The following is a 16514-nucleotide window of genomic DNA, read 5'->3' on the forward strand; positions in this document are numbered from 1 at the left end:
TGGCAAGCAATCTGCAATGGCTGCCCCAAATCTCCATCCAGTATGCATTTCAACCTCAAGTGAAATATCTTATTGCAATATGCTATAGTGACAAACGCCTTGCTCATATAGGAGGAGATGGAACAGAAACAGGGGCTGATGGGAGAGACTTTCAGTTCACCTTGAAGCCAGTATAGCTCCTTTTTCCTGTGTTTGTGTATTTCACACACAACTGAGTTTGGACTTGAAGTCAAGTTTTGTTTTTTTTCCTTAAGCATCAACTTTAGCCACAAGAGCACATGTATCCTCCTGAAACATGCCGACCCCATTTGGTCCAACAGAATGCAACATCCCAACACTGGACATTTGTCTACAAATGAGTGAAAACTGACATGGCATTGTGCACAAAGTAGACAACTTAAAAAAAAATTTAACTTTTTATTAATAGGATAATAAAACTTTGAGGTTAAGTCCTCGAGAGTCTTCACGCAGCAGCTCTCGTGCAAATCCGCTGCTGTACAAGTGCGACAGCAGCGTCGATCTCCTGCAGGGTGATGACTTTTAGTCTGTTGGCTCTCGACAGACGAGAAGCCTCCGAGCTCACCATCCTAAGCAGGAGGGGCCTGGGAAATCTGAGATGACTGGTTAGGAAGTCAGGACTTCTCATGGCAGCAGGACTCCCCTGTAGAAAGAGTGGGGGAAAAAAGCAAAGAAAAGAACTTAAATAAATGGTCCTTACACCTGCACAGGCTGGAGGGACGGAAGTCAGCGAGTGATAAAAGACGGTTTAGTGACCTCTTTATGAGCTCTGTAGATGAGAGCGGAGTAACCTCTCGTCCTTTTCTTTGTTTGCGGAGGGATCCTGCGGGTCGCTTGAACGGGAGCCTTCATTTTTGTTGAAAACTGTCACATATACAAAAAAAGCAAACAGCTGATGAAACCAGCGGCAGCGTTTCTCTACAAGACAGCCGAGCCCAGGCTAGTAAAAGAGTGCGTGAGGGTGTTTTAATGAACGCAAATTGAAAACAGCTTGGCTTAATTAGGCTTAATTACTGTCACCCACCTGGCTTTAAAACCCTCAGTGTGAGTTCGGCCGCCTTTACCATGAAGGTAGTTGAGAGAAGTTAAATATAAACAGCAACATTCGAGACGTAGTTTTAAAAATGACTGGTGGTCATGAAAATTATCTCGCACTAGATGAGCTACGTCTTTTTGCTTGCGTTTTGAAATGTATAGCCTAATTTGGACACTTAATTTAATATTTCTTTAACAACAGCAATAATGATTACAGTGGGGGTGTCACATGCAGCCTTTTCCTTAACCAGTCCAGTAAAACAGTTATTTTCATCTCTGTGGTATTACATTGCTGTGCCTTCCAAATATGCATCCGCTTTCTTTTTTCCCACTTTTCCAAACCCAACTGTGTTACAGCCGAAATAACTCATTCCAGACACCTTTCTAACTAGCAACACTTTTGAGATTTTTTGGTGCAAAATGACCAAGATGTGTTGTTATCGCCTATTTTTTGGACGAAATACCCAGCTCACTTACTTATCAGCCGATATTTGATCATTATTTTTGGTTATTATTTTGTGGCCAAAGTCTGACTATTCTTTCTCTGCATAAACAAAACAAAACAAAAAACAAAACAAAAAACTCACTAATTGAAATAGAATATGCAACAAAAATATGAGGACAGTCATATCTTTATCCTGAAGCAGACCTTCTGCACATATGGTTCATAAGGCCCAGCAGAAGCCATCACTCTCACTCTCTTGAACACGTGCACACACACACGCAAACACACAGTGTCATTTGATCATGCTGTTTTTTGTTTTATTTTTTTTTTCCTTGTAGGATTTTTGGACTTTGAACCCCGTCAACGCTCCGATGTCCGGGGACGTATGGTGGCGTTCATGGTGTTGATGGCGGTGGGTGAACAGCTGTAGGAGGGGCTTTGTCAGATAATGATGGCATTAGGTAAGGCCATTAGCATCCTGTGGATTATTCTAATCCATGGCTCTCCATCGCTGCTGGCTTGGTTGCTCAGTCCACAGTCGGTCTGGTTTTGGTGCAGGTTGAAGGATGGCTATCAGCGTGCAGCGTTTCCTGCTGGTTCTGCTTCTTCTGGGAGCTGACGGTACGATTTCAGCTTTTGCACTTTGGTCTTTAGTCTGCTGTTGAAGTTTCCCATCTTTCTTTGATGTTGGATGTGTTGAAGTAACCTACCTATTAGCCAAGATCTAAACATCTTTGTAACGTCCAGTTTTTTTTTTCTGAGACTTCACCCTGTGTGTCTGTGTTTATTTACCTTTTCTTAATGTGGTTAAACTGACAGATTGATGCACAGATTTTGCTTCCAGAACGAGTGACTATTATGTCTTAACAGTCTCTCCTCTTTTTTTTTTTTTTTTCGTGTCTGTGCCTCGTTGTCTGGCTTTTTTTTTTCTCCTTCTTCTTTCTGTCCATCTGGCTGAACAGTGATCATCGGCATTCGTGCTCAGGAGGTATGAAGAAACACTGCAAACAACACGGCTAAATGTCAGAGATGATTAAACTCTCAGACTGTTAAAATGTGCAGCCATGCCAAAGACACTTCAGATCAGAATGTATGAATGTCTCAACTAATTGACATTGCTCATTGTCAAATAATTCTCAGTGAAAAAAAAAATGGCTTGACATCTGCTATAGTAAGATATTAGAATTACAGCCTCCTTATTCTTTAATTTTAAAACTACTAACAAGTGCATTTTTTCTTGTGGTATGGATTGCATCTAATAAATTTGCTTGTGTGTGTTTCTGTAAGGCTCCTGTGTCTGAGGCGTGGACCAGCAGGTCTTGCAAATGTGACTGTGACGAAGGAGAATCCCCAACTGCGGTTTCCTCCATTGGATCCGGCTCATCCATGGTGCGAGGAGTGGATTGCATGCCGGGTAAGAGCCGTGCGACAGAATCGTTTTGGCTTCCTCAAGTGTGAAACATTACATTTTACGTAAGAATGCGTTGGCCTGTGTTGACTTTCAGCATGAAACTAACAATTGCGCTGGAAATAAATTGGGAAAAGAAGTGTTGGATTCAGGTAACGCACGTGCAAAGTCGTGAGCTGAGAGAGTGAACAAGGGCAATAAGAAATATTGTGTTGAGCCTGGTTAACCAGCTGGAAATTGAGTATTCAGCACAGTAGATTTACAACTGCTATTTATTTTTTTTATTGTCGAATAATTTGCAGCACATTAGTGGAGAAATCCAGAAATCTAGACATGTTAAAGGCAGAAACCATGGCTTAACTAACTGTGACAATATTGGACGGTTAGAATAAAAAGTCTAGATGGAGAGTTTTAATGTGTGTGTGCGTGCATGTTCTGGGAGCCTGTATGTTCATGTACATGCATGAGTGCATTAGACTCCAGATTTGACGCCACAGGGTGGACATGCTCCACTAGACATCCTCAGAGAAGCTGATGCAGATGGAGCCTCAGAAAGGAACAGGCGCCACTTCATTTCCACCAAGGCCAATTTACTGCATGAAGAACAAGGAATGCGGTGATCGGGGTCTCACACTACTTATGTTATTTCGCAATGTTTTTTTTTTTTTTTATTAATTTGGATTCCCTGTAAAGAATCAAAACAAAAAAATGAAGAAGAGCGACCACACTGGGCCTCAGATCTAAAGATCAGGCTTGGTTCATGTCAGACCCGAATAGGAGTACATAACTGATGTCAGCTGAGCCACGAAGCTCGTAGCAACCGGGCGAAGTAGAGGTGAAATAAGTTGCGCGGATAATCATTATCTCAGGACATGATGCAGAGATTACGGGCCTTGTAATAGACTGTGCCGATCGCACAATCACAGAAACCGGTTATTACCGCTGCATGGACCTGGTGATGAAAAATGATGAATGAGACAGACTGAGCTGCATCAGATAATTCACATCAGCTCTTTTCAGTGTGTCTCGCCTCCTAGTTTTTTTTCTATTAATTTCATACATCTGAATTGTTTCAGTCAAGAAATGCATTAGGGAGGACTACAGAGGCATTCGCATTACAGTTATGTAAACACTTATCTCCTGACTCACACAGACGCTCCTGCTGTATGCGTTGTAATACTGGGATTAGACAGGATGTGACCCTGTGCCAGATAGGCTTAAGCCAGTAGTAAACAAAAAGCGCAGCGGGCTACTTCTGCTACAGATCCTCTTCCACGTATCTCCAAATTCCTCTCACTCGTGTGCAGCTCTCACCCGTGCATTCACGTATTCACGAAGCCAACGACGGAGATGCTCTTGTGTGTTTTGTCGACGTGAGGGGGAGAGCATGAGAGCGGCGCGAAGCTAAAGCTGTGGAGAGCAGAGCCCGGCCATCTGTCCGCCTGCCGCCCTAATGGACATCGCTGATCTCTCGCTGCGGAGCATTAAAACTGCAGGGCTTTTAGGGCGGGATGTGGGTCACACTGCGGGGGCCTTAGGAGAGAGTCGGTGTGAGGATGGGAGTCAGCGGGGGGGGGAGGATAGAGAAAGGGAGAATTAAGAATCCAGAGAGGCTTAGCGATGGTCATTTGCTGTTCGCATTCAACACGGATGCATGTGTGTTGTCTCCCATCAGGGCGGAGATCTTTACAATCCCTAACCCCCCATCCCTCTGCTGTCCGGTCCAGGAAGTGAAAAACTACAATAAAAACTAAAATAACTAAACATTTCTGCTTTGCCTCTGCAGAGTGTCCGTACCACAGGCCTCTTGGCTTTGAGGCTGGATCAGTGAATCCAGACCAGATCACCTGCTCCAGCCAGGACCAGTACACCGGCTGGTTCTCCTCCTGGACCCCAAGCAAGGCCCGGCTCAACACCCAGGGGTTTGGGTAAGTGCAGCGTTTCTGAATATTCACAGAAAACGAATTTGCGTTCCAGATGATGTTACCAAAATATCTGCAGGGTTTTAATACGTGAATGTGTTTTTAATATCTGCTGGAAAATAGATGGCGTTGGTTGCTTTTACCACATATAGATGAATGTGACTCTCTATGGGGACCAGTATTAGAATAAATATTTAGTTAACCTTATACTGAGACACTTGAGTTATATGTTTCATTTACTGTATATTTCATATTTTTTGTATATTTCACTTGTACCCCATTCTTATTTTATTCTATTCTATGTTTTGTTCATATATATATTTTTTCATCTCATTTCTCATAATTTTCCTGTGGGGATCAATAAAGTGATCTTGAAACATAAACAGAGAGCATAAACATAAACCTAAACATAAATTTGTGAAGACTGACTTGTCAATATGCTTGAAAAACCGTAATAACTGCTAATAACTAGAACACAAGCAAAAATAAATCTACTAAATTAAACTGCTGACACCAAAGAGCCATTAAACGTCTTCCGATATTGAAACACGTCTGTTTTTCTTCTGTAAATTTAAACACACCCTGTTTGGATCTTATATACATATATATTTTTGCATTAAAAGAAAATTTTTTTCAACATCCATCTTTAAGAAAACATTTAAATACTTTCAGCAGTTTCTGAAAACTATTGCTATTGTTGCTAATGTTTGCAAAGAAACATGTATCCAAAATACTTGGTTATACATTCATGACTTTCATTGACACTCTTATTATAATGGAGCCAATGTTTCCTACTGTAGCAGTAACAGAAATCTACAGGAAAGTGTAGCCTTCTAACTTAATTCAATAAATTGCTCTAGTGTCAGTTATAAAACGGCCTCATCACATCATGCTCACATTCAGTTTCCCTGTCCTCCAGGTGCGCCTGGCTGTCCAAGTTTCAGGACACCACTCAGTGGCTTCAGATTGACCTGAGGGAGGTGATGGTGGTGTCAGGGATCCTCACCCAGGGCCGCTGTGACGCTGACGAGTGGATCACCAAGTACAGCATTCAGTACCGCTCCGACGAGAAACTCAACTGGATCTATTACAAGGACCAGACCGGAAACAACAGGGTGGGTAAAACCTCAGTAGAAGTCTGAGGACACTGGAGGTCTAATTTTTTTAATAACTTCCACTGCATTATAATGAGTGACATACACTACCAGTCAAAAGCTTTAGAACAACATCAGTATCCTCTGGTGTAGATGGTCAAGGCTTCATCCTACAGCAAGATAATGACCCTAATCTTTAGTCCAAGCTCTACCAGAACTACCTCAGGATTAAAACATGGAGTGGACCATGGCCCAGTCTCTAGACTTTAACCTTATGGAGCTGGTTTGTGATGAACTGGACAGAAAAGTGAAAGAAAGCACCCTACAAGTGACACACATTTCTGGGAGCTTATGCAAATTTTATTTCCATATTAGTGTGTTCACATGTTAAATCAGCCAAAGATGGTTACTTTGATGAGTCAAAAGGTTGGAATATATTTTGGGTTATATATTGATTCCATTATTTTATTTTATTTTTTTTTTAACTTCAGTTTACTCGGTCTATGCTTTCATTTCAGAGTAAAATGAGACATTAAACTACATACATTTCAATAGTAAAAAAAAAGAAATATTGGAGTTTTCTAAAACTTTTAACAGGTAGTCATTCACATTCACATTTTTTAACATTACCTTTGTGATGAAAATGTGATCAAATGTGTTTTGAAACTTGATAATTGCATTAATACTTCGTTCCTGCACTGCAGACAAACATTATTTGCAGATAATTAACATAGTATTTTATGATTGATGCATTATTTGGATTATAAATAATGGTGCACAGCTTACTGGACATATTTTTGTTGTTCCACCTAAAAAGCTCTTGTATCCATTGATCAATTAACTGATTGCATTAACTGACTTAAATATAATGAATCATTTAAGTCATTTGTTAAACAGTGACTGTGCTAAAATGCACTTGCTGCTTTTGAAAAGGGAAGAATAGCCGTTTCCATTGTTGACTTGTTATTTGGTCAAACACAAAAAAAGCCATAAAAAGACATTTTAATAATCATGGTGAGGTACAGATTTAACTGTAATGAGTCAGTTTCATTCACTGCCAACCCCTGACTTCGCCTTTATGTTTTTCCTCAGGTGTTTTACGGAAACTCTGACCGCTCCTCGTCCGTGCAGAACCTCCTGCGGCCGCCCATCATAGCCCGTTACATCCGCATCCTCCCTCTGGGATGGCACACACGCATCGCTCTGCGCATGGAGCTGCTGCTCTGCATGAACAAATGCATCTGAACCTTTGGTCCCGCCGTCCCCGAGGCCTTGTCCCAAAACTACAACTGAACCTAGAGTAAAGCCCCCGCCCTAAGGGTGTGTGGTGTGTGATTATATATATATCCACAGAAATCCTGAAGCTGCTTCCAAAATAGTCACAGTGAAACCCTCTCAAAATCAGTTAAAACTTATGAGACTTATGAGATTGTGTTAAAATACTCAAAAGCTGCAGGCTTTCATTTGGTGAGTTCTCAACAGATTGTTCCAACTGCAATAACATGGCATGAATTCAAAGCAGTAATTAAGCGTGGAGAGTTTCTGAGGCAAGCTCTCCCAAAACATTTATATTGATGAAATTCTGTCTATGCCTCATGGTGTATTGATCGCAGCATCAAATTTATTCTTCCCAGTCCTTTTAATTTAAGATGAAGTCTGGTCATAGTCTACAGTTTGTCTTACTGGAAAACAAATCCCGCAAAAAGATCAAAAACTGATGAGGGACTCATCCTAATAAAAAGTCTGTCCTGTCTGCTCTAAATCATACTCATTATCTCGTAAATGTGTATCAATACGGAGCTGAAAATAGTCCCCGACCGCCCACGTTTAAGATCATCTTGTTTCCAAAAATATGAATCATTGCCGGAACGATTTTGAATGACGCCAGATTTTTGCTGGAAACATGCCCGAATTCACTTCCTGTTTTCTCCTTATGTTTTAGTTTGGTGCTATACGCGATCAGCCATAACATTATGACCACTCACTGACAGGAGAAATAAATAACGTCTTGTGACGTTATGCCATGAAACTTTTGGACCTGGAATTGCTGTGGATATTACCTAGACATGTACCACACACACCTAGACCAGAGCAAGCCCCCCCCCCTCCCCATATGACACTCCTTGATGGCAGCAGGATGCAGCCTGACACAGACGCACACAAAAACGGTTTAGGAGCAACTCAAAAAACATTAAAAACAAGAACAAGGTGTTGACCTGGCCTCCAAATTCAAAACTGTGGGATGCACTGGAAAAAGGACCCAAACCCCCCAAACAGGACACCCCAAGAAGACCCATGTTCATGCCTACACAATATTAGGTCATAATGTTATGTGTGATTGGTGTATATAGATCATGGGATGGAGCATTTACTATTATTCAGATGTAGTTTGGTATTGTGGTTACTTCCTGATTTATTTTTTTTGTTTTGTTTTCCTGCAACATTTTAATTTCCCATGGTGGTTTGGGAGCACATCGTGTGATCTCTTAATCTGAAGATGTGTTCTTTATCGTATCTTTAAACTATCTCCTTGGTCAAATCAGTACATGTGTGGTGTCTGTTTTTCGTGTTTCCGCGTCTCCCTCTCTGCGCTACAAAGCTAAACACATGAGCCGTTCAAAAATGGACAGTTGGCATTTATTATGAGACCCTATCGCTTTTAAAGTAGAACGATCAGTATAGATACACTCTTATTATTTCTATTTACACCCTGTCAGAAGTGGGAAACAGTTCGATGGAGAAAAACAGAAGAAATAAAATGATGTTTTTACACATTCAACACATTCATATTTGTGAACACAAAAATCTTCGCCTCAGTTGTCAGGGTGCGTGACTTGCTGGCGGACGAAGCCTCCGTTTCCATCTGAAGTGTTGAGCGAGTAAGGCTTCGGGTCACTGGCAAGGCAAGCTTTGTCATCACTCCATCTCACTGACGATAAAAACAAACCCACTCAGCCGTCATTTACAATCATTAGCAATCAAGTTTCTATAATACGCACAAAGTGGGCAGTTGTACCTGTTGTTGGTTCAAGGACAAATAAAAAATATATTGCAGAATGATGTCGTGATAATATAAATGGACACTTTTTTAATCACAGTCTCCAGCTGGAAATAATTCCCTGTGCTATATTTGGCTCCAATTTAACTAGCCGCTGATTTGGCTAGCGCAATCTGCATCACTCTGAGTCTCTTTCTCAATGTTATTGCTTTCAATCAGCCGTGTACTAAATCGGTCCTTCTTTCTTTCTTTTTTTTTCTGCTCGTGTTTTAATGTTCTCAACAAATGCCAGACAGCATACAGTTCTTTAAACCAAATTCTCTTTTTAGTCCTCCATAGTTATTTTGTTCCCTCTTTCCGTGTGCCCCTAATTCACACAGCTCAGGAGGGAGGAATAAAGGACAAAGACTGGAATAGAAACTACCACCATTAACTTTGCCCAGGTCGTGAGCAGAGTCTAGTAAATCATCCACAGTTCAGACGAGTAAGAAGTAAATGCTGCCATATACAATAAAGTTAAGTAAAATCATCCCTGATCATGAGCGTCGATGTTAAAAAGAAGTACAAAAACCTTGCCAACGCAAGCTTTTCAATTCACTCGATGCGCACGCAAAATGTAAACAGACATATCAAGGGACAAATCTGGTGTTTTTCATTTCAATTCATTTGTATTGTCAGAAACCTCCAGTCTCCAGTGTTGTTATTAGATTAGCCTGGTGCAGTCAACCCAGCTTCCTTGCCCGCAAATTATTTTGTTGTTGCGGAAAGTTGGTCTGGAAGCGCTCTGGTGGTAACTGATCATGATGTGTGGGTGGACTTTATGCAGCGATGGACAGCGCCGTGGACTTGAATACGTTTAGAACTAAGTGGCTCCGACTGGTTTTAGGACTATACAACTGTGTGATGAGGTATTTTCTTCTCTCTAGCAGTTGAAACCATATATTGTATAAAAATAGTGAAGCCAAAGCAAGTACAGCTCCCCCTGGTGACTGGCTGCAGTATGGGTCATGAGTTCCAATACCTCAGTGTTATTTGATGGGTCAAACTAAAACACTAAAATATACATCAAATATTTTTTTCCCCAGGATGTGTTCTGTCATTTTATGTAGTTAATATAATGCTGATGCATTACGATAAGTTTCATTTTTAATTAGTTACGATGATATGGGAACAGGACGTGACATAATGACGGCTACAAGTTGCCATGCCAACCACTCTGTGAAGCTTTTGCGCAGGACCGTGAGAGTTGGCGAAAAAAAATCAATAAATACGTGTAGTGTATAATCCAGCATTTCTTTGTGACTGGTGGAGGTAGAGCAAAGCGCAGTATTAATTAAATGAAAACACGAGTCCACTCTCGGACCGTACTGCACAGACTTTGGCTCCAAACTTGCAAGATGACGCCGCCCGTATCCCCAGGAAACTAGCATCAGTTTGGCCAGTGCATGGAAGTGGGGACGTGTCATCCATATTTATATACACTCTGTGGTTGAAACTAGTCCCATGTTACCAGACTCGTTGACACAATTAGATAATAATACTTCTTTAAATCTCTTTCACTTTCCTACAGACTGTATGGATTTAAGGGATTACTTTCAAACTGAGTACTTTTCACTACAACTTTCATCCTTTTCCCCGATCTGTCTGTGGCTCAGACGGTTCCTACAGAACAAATTCTGGTCAATTGCACAGAAACACAAGACTGTGGGAATTTCTGACAATACAAAAAGAAAACCAGATTTATCCTTTAAGATCTTAAAGACTGAAGGTGAGGTATGCCTTTTTGCAGAGAACTCTCCGACCATCTATGAATCACCGAAAATGTTCTATATCATGTTAGTTAAACCACAGTTTGAGAGGCTAATCTCTCACCGGGTGCTGCGAGGCGATGTGGGCAAAGACGCCCATTACTTGCTTTTAAGGCTGAAGACAAAACCTACATGGCAGCATGGAGCTGGAAAGCTGTTGTCACTGATAAAAGAACTTAAAAGACCGAAGGTGGGGGTTATTTTTAAAATGGGGGACATAAATTGAACTGACAATAACTGTATGAAAAAAGCACAGAGCCTAACAGTCTCACTCTGGCTGATCTGCTACCGAACCCCGTTGACAAAATAGCCCGACTTGTCACAGAACCGATGTCATGAGGTTGATGGGCAGATTTGTACTAGATATAACGTCAGTCGTCAGTATTTTCTTTACATCTCGATGAAACAAACGAGAAAACAAAAGGTATAAATAACACAATATGAAAATCTGTTAACAACATATCAAATTGAACAAAAAAAAAAGGACATTCACCATTATTAAATATTCCTTGTGACATATTGTATTATCAGCACATAAATATCTATGCAGTTCTTTGTGTCGAAACTAAAGCTCTTGCGATTACACATTTAATTCTATATTACCTTATAATATTCCCATATAGCCTACATACTGTGTCATTTATAGCTTATATCCTTGAATTTAAAACAAATAAATATTTAATAAATAATGTTGATATAAATAGCTTTTTTTTTTGTTGTTGTTGTTATTTTTTTTCTTTTTGTTCTTATCAAATATCAGAGCTTGAAAAACATTACAGTTTATTGGCCACTGCAGTCTGATGTGGTGCAGTTGTGTCCTGTGAGCAGAAGATGGCAGCAAAGAGGCCACGTGGGCAGTGTCTCCTTGATGGATAGGTCAGCTTATTCTGATGTCGATAGAGAAAGAGAATAACAAAGGACTGATACAGTACTGGCATCCTAAGTAGTCTTTTTCTTTGTTTCCCTAAACGACACTGTAACCGATCTTTGTCTTCTCGTCTCTGGAGATGTCACAGACATGGGCATCAATGGTCAACTACATTTCTCAATGAGGTCTCGATCCAGTGAAATAGGCTCTCATGTAAACTTTTACTACGGTACCATGATGTCTGCGTCCGGCAGATGCTTCCACGATGGAGTCATATTGGAGGTGGAGTGTTTTTTTTGGGGGGGGGGGGGGTCCTTCCTTACAGGGCGGTCTCCTTCAGGTCGTTGAGGTTTGGCATCCGGGTGCGGGAGGCTCGGGTAAAGGTGGGTCCGTTCTGCCCCGGCTTGATGCCCAGCTGCTCCGGGGTGAACTGAGCGCCCTCGGCCCGCTGCAAAGCGGACACGTGCCAGCTGGACTCGATCTGTCCGGGGAGGGGACTGGGGGCTCTAGCCGGCTGAGGTGCTACCCAGAGTGGCCCCTGCTCCTCGGGGTGCCCGCCTCGACTGGGGAGCGGTGAGCGGAGGGGCGCGGTGGGTTGGGGAGGGGGGCTTGGAAGCGCAGGTCTGGAGGAGGTGGCTGTCCTTGGTTCGAGGAGGAAGGGGAGAGGTGAAGAAGTCTACGGAGCGACTTGAGAGGTTGGCTCTGGCAGCGTAAAAAGAGATACAGCTGATAAGTGATCTCAGAACAAAACACTTCAACAATATCTCAAATACTTTCACTTCCTACTGAAGACATAGATCTTAAAGTTTTTATTCTTTCAAAGTTTTATGGAAGACATTCGTGGGAGCTTGAGTGGAAGTTATATATGGATACACCGATCAGGCATAACATTATGTCCACCTTCCCAATATTGTGCCTCCAGGACGGTTGTGACTGTGGTGTCTGGCAAGAGGAAGTTGTTTATTTTGGGCCTGTCGGTTGAACGGAGGGGCCTCTGTGGATCTGTGCATCCCACAGAAACTTGATCTAGTCAACACCCTGTACTGTTGTTCCTGTTTTTTCAGGTGTTCCTAAACCATTGTTGTGTGTGCGTGTGTCTGTGTCAGGCTCCATCCTGCTGGGGATGACTGCTGTAGTATTTCAAAGAGTGTCATTGCTATGGGGTGGAGGTGTCTGGTCTGGTCTAGGTGTGTGGTGCATGTCTAAATAACATCCACACCAATGCCAGGTCTAAAGGTTTCCCAGCAGAACACTGGATTGTCACAAGACGGTCAGTGTTGTTTACTCTCTTTACCCTCTCGGGGGTTATAATGTTATGGCTGATTGGTGTACATCACAGTGCAACATTTTAAAGTCTAGAATATGTGATCAGACTCAGCTCCATCACTGCATACAAAACTGCCTTTCACATTTCATAGGGTATTGTGAGCTCAGAACCTGGGTTTTAGTTTTTGAGCGTTAGATGCAGAATTGAAATAGCTTCATTTACATATGATTTACATATTAATTACGCGATAAGGGCCTGTTCTATTTAGGCATACACATTCAGATCATGGACTGTTCTTTTTGCTGCAATCCAAGGACAAATACATTTATTAGTTAATTTATTAACACAAAAACATTTCTTTCTGCTTAATAAAAATGGCATATTTGTAAGCAGATAAACTGATTAGGAAAATGTAGAGCTCTTTAATCAAATAAAAAAAAATCCATGGAAGCTTCTGTTTTGTTTATATCATTAGATGTTAGACGTTAGACTGATCTTAAGTCATTTAAAGCCCATACCTGAGAGTGCGAGTCCACTGCTTTCTCTGGCGGCCAGTCATTGACTCTCTCTCTTTCCCTTCCTCTCTCCCTCTCTCTCTCCCTTTCTCTCTCTCTTTCTCGCTCCCGTTCTCTCTCCCTCTCCCTGTCTCGGTCTCTGTCCCGGCTCTGCTCCCGCTCCCGCTCCCGCTCCCGCTCCCTGTCTCTGGATCGCTCGCGGTTTTTCCGGCGGCTGCCGTGGTGAGAGGACGACTTGGAGCTCCTCTGCAGGGACAGGTGTTCCTGCCCGTTCCCGGGAACCTAACGTTTCACAAATCAAACGCAGTTATTGTTTCGCATTCACTGTCATCACACGTCTCACTGAAGTCACATCTCACACCCCGGCGAGGTTCTCCATGCACCCACAGTAGCAGACAAAACACAAAGACGTGGTGGTAGTAGTTAATAATGACTTAATGACAATAAATGCAAAGGTTGCAATAGGTTTTGTTTTTCTCACAAACTATATTAAAGGGTAGGGTTACAATTAACAATTATAATTGTTAGTCATAATCACTCAGTATCATGAGGATTATTGAGGCTAAAGTACAGAAGAGAAGTTCTTTAGTTCTGGCATTAAAAGTAGAATTCTGAGATTAAAGTCAGAATCCTGAGAAAAAAGTCAGAATTCTGAGAAAAAAGTCAGAATTCTGAGAAAAAAAGACAGAATCCTGAGAAAAAAAAGTCAGAATTCTGAGATTAATGTCAGAATTCTGAGAAAAAAGAGAGAATTCTGTGATTAAAGTCAGAATTCTGAGAAAAAAGAGAGAATTCTGAGAAAAAAGAGAGAATTCTGAGATTAAAGTCAGAATCCTGAGAAAAAAAGTCAGAATTCTGAGATTAAAGTCAGAATCCTGAGATTAAAGTCAGAATTCTGAGATCAAAGTCAGAATTCTGAGATTAAAGTCAGAACTCTGAGATAAAGGTCAGAATTCTGAGATTAAAGTCAGAATTCTGAGATTAAAGTCAGAATTCTGAGATCAAAGTCAGAATTCTGAGATTAAAGTCAGAATTCTCAGAAAAAAAGAGAGAACTCTGAGATCAAAGTCAGAATTCTGAGATTAAAGTCAGAATTCTCAGAAAAAAAGTCAGAACTCTGAGATCAAAGTCAGAATTCTGAGATTAAAGTCAGAATCCTGAGAAAACAAAGTCAGAATTCTGAGATTAAAGTCAGAATTCTGAGATTAAAGTCAGAATCCTGAGAAAAAAAGTCATAATTCTGAGATTAAAGTCAGAATCCTCTTCCGTATTAAAGAAAAAGCAAAAGAAAATATTTTGTGAAGCTGAACCTAGCAAATATTATTGCTTGCCTTAAACAGTTATCACTTGGTTACGTGAGAAAAAGAGGTGCTGATTAATGGATGTGTGCTTCCTTCGAATGCATGCACATGTACCGCAAGTTAACAAATTGTATTTGAAGGCAGATATCCGAGGAAACAAAGGCCTGTTGAGTTTAGTGTTCTACCACGCATCTAAAGTGACTTTTCTATTAGGAACATCTGTGGGTGGTGAACACCTGATAAGCAAAAAACATAAACTCCCCACCAGCTATTTAGAGCTAAAGAAGCTACTTGGACGGGAAGTGAAACCTCTTCAAGAAAACGTAAAACAGGTCCAGCTGCCATTGTTCTAGCTTTGCCCTTGGTCAATTCCCTGACCTGGGGATACTGAGAACCTTCAAGGATCATATGAAGGGAGCAAGAGTTTCACCCTGCTCCCTGCCATTGTGCTAAGCTAAGTGGCAGCCAGCCTTCGGTCTAACAGGCCTATACAGTATGTCAATATATTTTTTCATTAACACACATACATATTTTATGTGCCTGGTTTTAAAATTGTAGATTTTTATGTTGCTGTAAAGCAGCAGTTCTACAAACAGCAGTCTCATCTAACTCTCAGTCCAAAAGCTAATTTCCAAACTAGAAAATTGAACTAATGAGCTCCTACTGTGTGCGGTGTGTGGTTCATGATCCATACGATACGATGATGTGAGGCTCACAAGCAGCACACACTGCGGCACGGACTCGTTGTCTTATAATGCAATGTGAGTGCAAGGTGACTGCGTCTGACGAACATTACAGCAAGACAGAATGGATGCGCAGACAGCGTGCAGCGTTGAGACTCAAAACGCTTTTGAAATCCAGTCAGTTTGCAGTTTGATTTCTCAGTCAGTCGGCTGAGAGGATTTCAAACCAGGTCGATCTGGTGAGTGCAGGGTGAGTTAAACATGCAGCCGTAGTTTCGAGGTTAGATTACTGGTGAGGCAGGGTAGGGCACGGTAGGCTGGTGTTGTACCATAGGCGAGGCGACTACAGGTAGGACTTTGACAGCTGAGTTGTGCTTTAAGCTATTCTTAGAGCTAAAGAGGGGGAAAAGGCTTTTCTTGATGCTGGGGTTCCTTCCGTCCTCCATGTCCGTCTGTGGGGAAGAAGACGGACAGCCACAACTCTCAAAAAACAGAAAACACTGCAGCAGCTGAGCCTCAACCATCCCGAGACACATCACACAACAAGAGAAATCTATAAACCAAAGATATGCAACTGGTAAACAGGGAAAAAAAAAAACGAATGAAAATTAGGTTTTATTAAAAGTTCTGAATTATTTTATAAGCTTTGCAATCTTTTTTGCCAATTGGCAATGGGACATTACTACAATTGAAAGCATTTCTCCTTATTCCAATCTGTAGTTGTAGTGTGTTTTCATTTATTAATAAGGATATAAAATCTGCAAATATGCTGAAAACAAGAGAAAAATGTTACAAAACCTCAGCTGAGATGAAAACACTGGTGAATAGATAAAAGAGAAAAGATAAGGACATGGAGCGTGTCGGCTATCACACAAGCCACCGCTGCACTGATGAGACGAAAAATGGCACAATCACATATTTAGGTCCAACAAGGAGCGGGCGACTGTTGAATTAATAGATGAAACGTTGTATTTTCCATTGTCTGATTGTTCTATTTTAATTACATTATTTCACTGGGCCCTCTTCTTCTGCTCCCTCTCTTCTCTCAGTCATTATTTGCATAACAATAGTGGCTGAAAATGTGCATAAATTAAAAATTCCTGCCTGCACTATTGGAGTAATGATTTATTTCACTGCGATGACGTTGCGTGA

At 41.3% G+C, this 16514-nt stretch overlaps 2 protein-coding genes across 2 annotated transcripts in view; one reads left to right on the forward strand and one right to left on the reverse strand.

The window, feature by feature from the left end:
- The first annotated feature begins 1979 nt into the window (after positions 1 to 1979).
- On the forward strand, positions 1980 to 8464 carry rs1a (retinoschisin 1a). Its single transcript, XM_047580173.1, has 6 exons — positions 1980 to 2119; positions 2461 to 2486; positions 2786 to 2912; positions 4693 to 4834; positions 5748 to 5943; positions 7015 to 8464. Exons 1-6 carry the CDS (start codon positions 2065 to 2067, stop codon positions 7165 to 7167), a joined length of 699 nt encoding a protein of 232 aa, XP_047436129.1. The 5' UTR covers positions 1980 to 2064; the 3' UTR covers positions 7168 to 8464.
- A 73-nt stretch (positions 8465 to 8537) lies between these two features.
- The window catches only part of cdkl5 (cyclin-dependent kinase-like 5), a 40109-nt gene continuing 32132 nt past the window's right edge, over positions 8538 to 16514 (reverse strand). The window contains 4 exon segments of the mRNA XM_047580170.1: positions 8538 to 12121; positions 12124 to 12298; positions 13382 to 13660; positions 15692 to 15814. Of these exon segments, the coding sequence (XP_047436126.1) occupies positions 11916 to 12121; positions 12124 to 12298; positions 13382 to 13660; positions 15692 to 15814 (783 nt within the window). The 3' untranslated portion in view covers positions 8538 to 11915.

This window comes from Mugil cephalus, chromosome 3 (assembly GCF_022458985.1).
Source record: "Mugil cephalus isolate CIBA_MC_2020 chromosome 3, CIBA_Mcephalus_1.1, whole genome shotgun sequence".
NCBI classification, from domain to species: Eukaryota; Metazoa; Chordata; class Actinopteri; order Mugiliformes; family Mugilidae; genus Mugil; species Mugil cephalus.

Excerpts from the sequence above, each read along its gene's own strand:
- rs1a (XM_047580173.1), top strand. The coding sequence starts at position 2,065 with ATGGCTATCAGCGTGCAGCGTTTCCTGCTGGTTCTGCTTCTTCTGGGA. Across the intron at positions 2,120-2,460 it reads GCTTCTTCTGGGAGCTGACG|TGATCATCGGCATTCGTGCT; the intron begins GTACGATTTCAG and ends CTGGCTGAACAG. Across the intron at positions 5,944-7,014 it reads ACCAGACCGGAAACAACAGG|GTGTTTTACGGAAACTCTGA; the intron begins GTGGGTAAAACC and ends GTTTTTCCTCAG.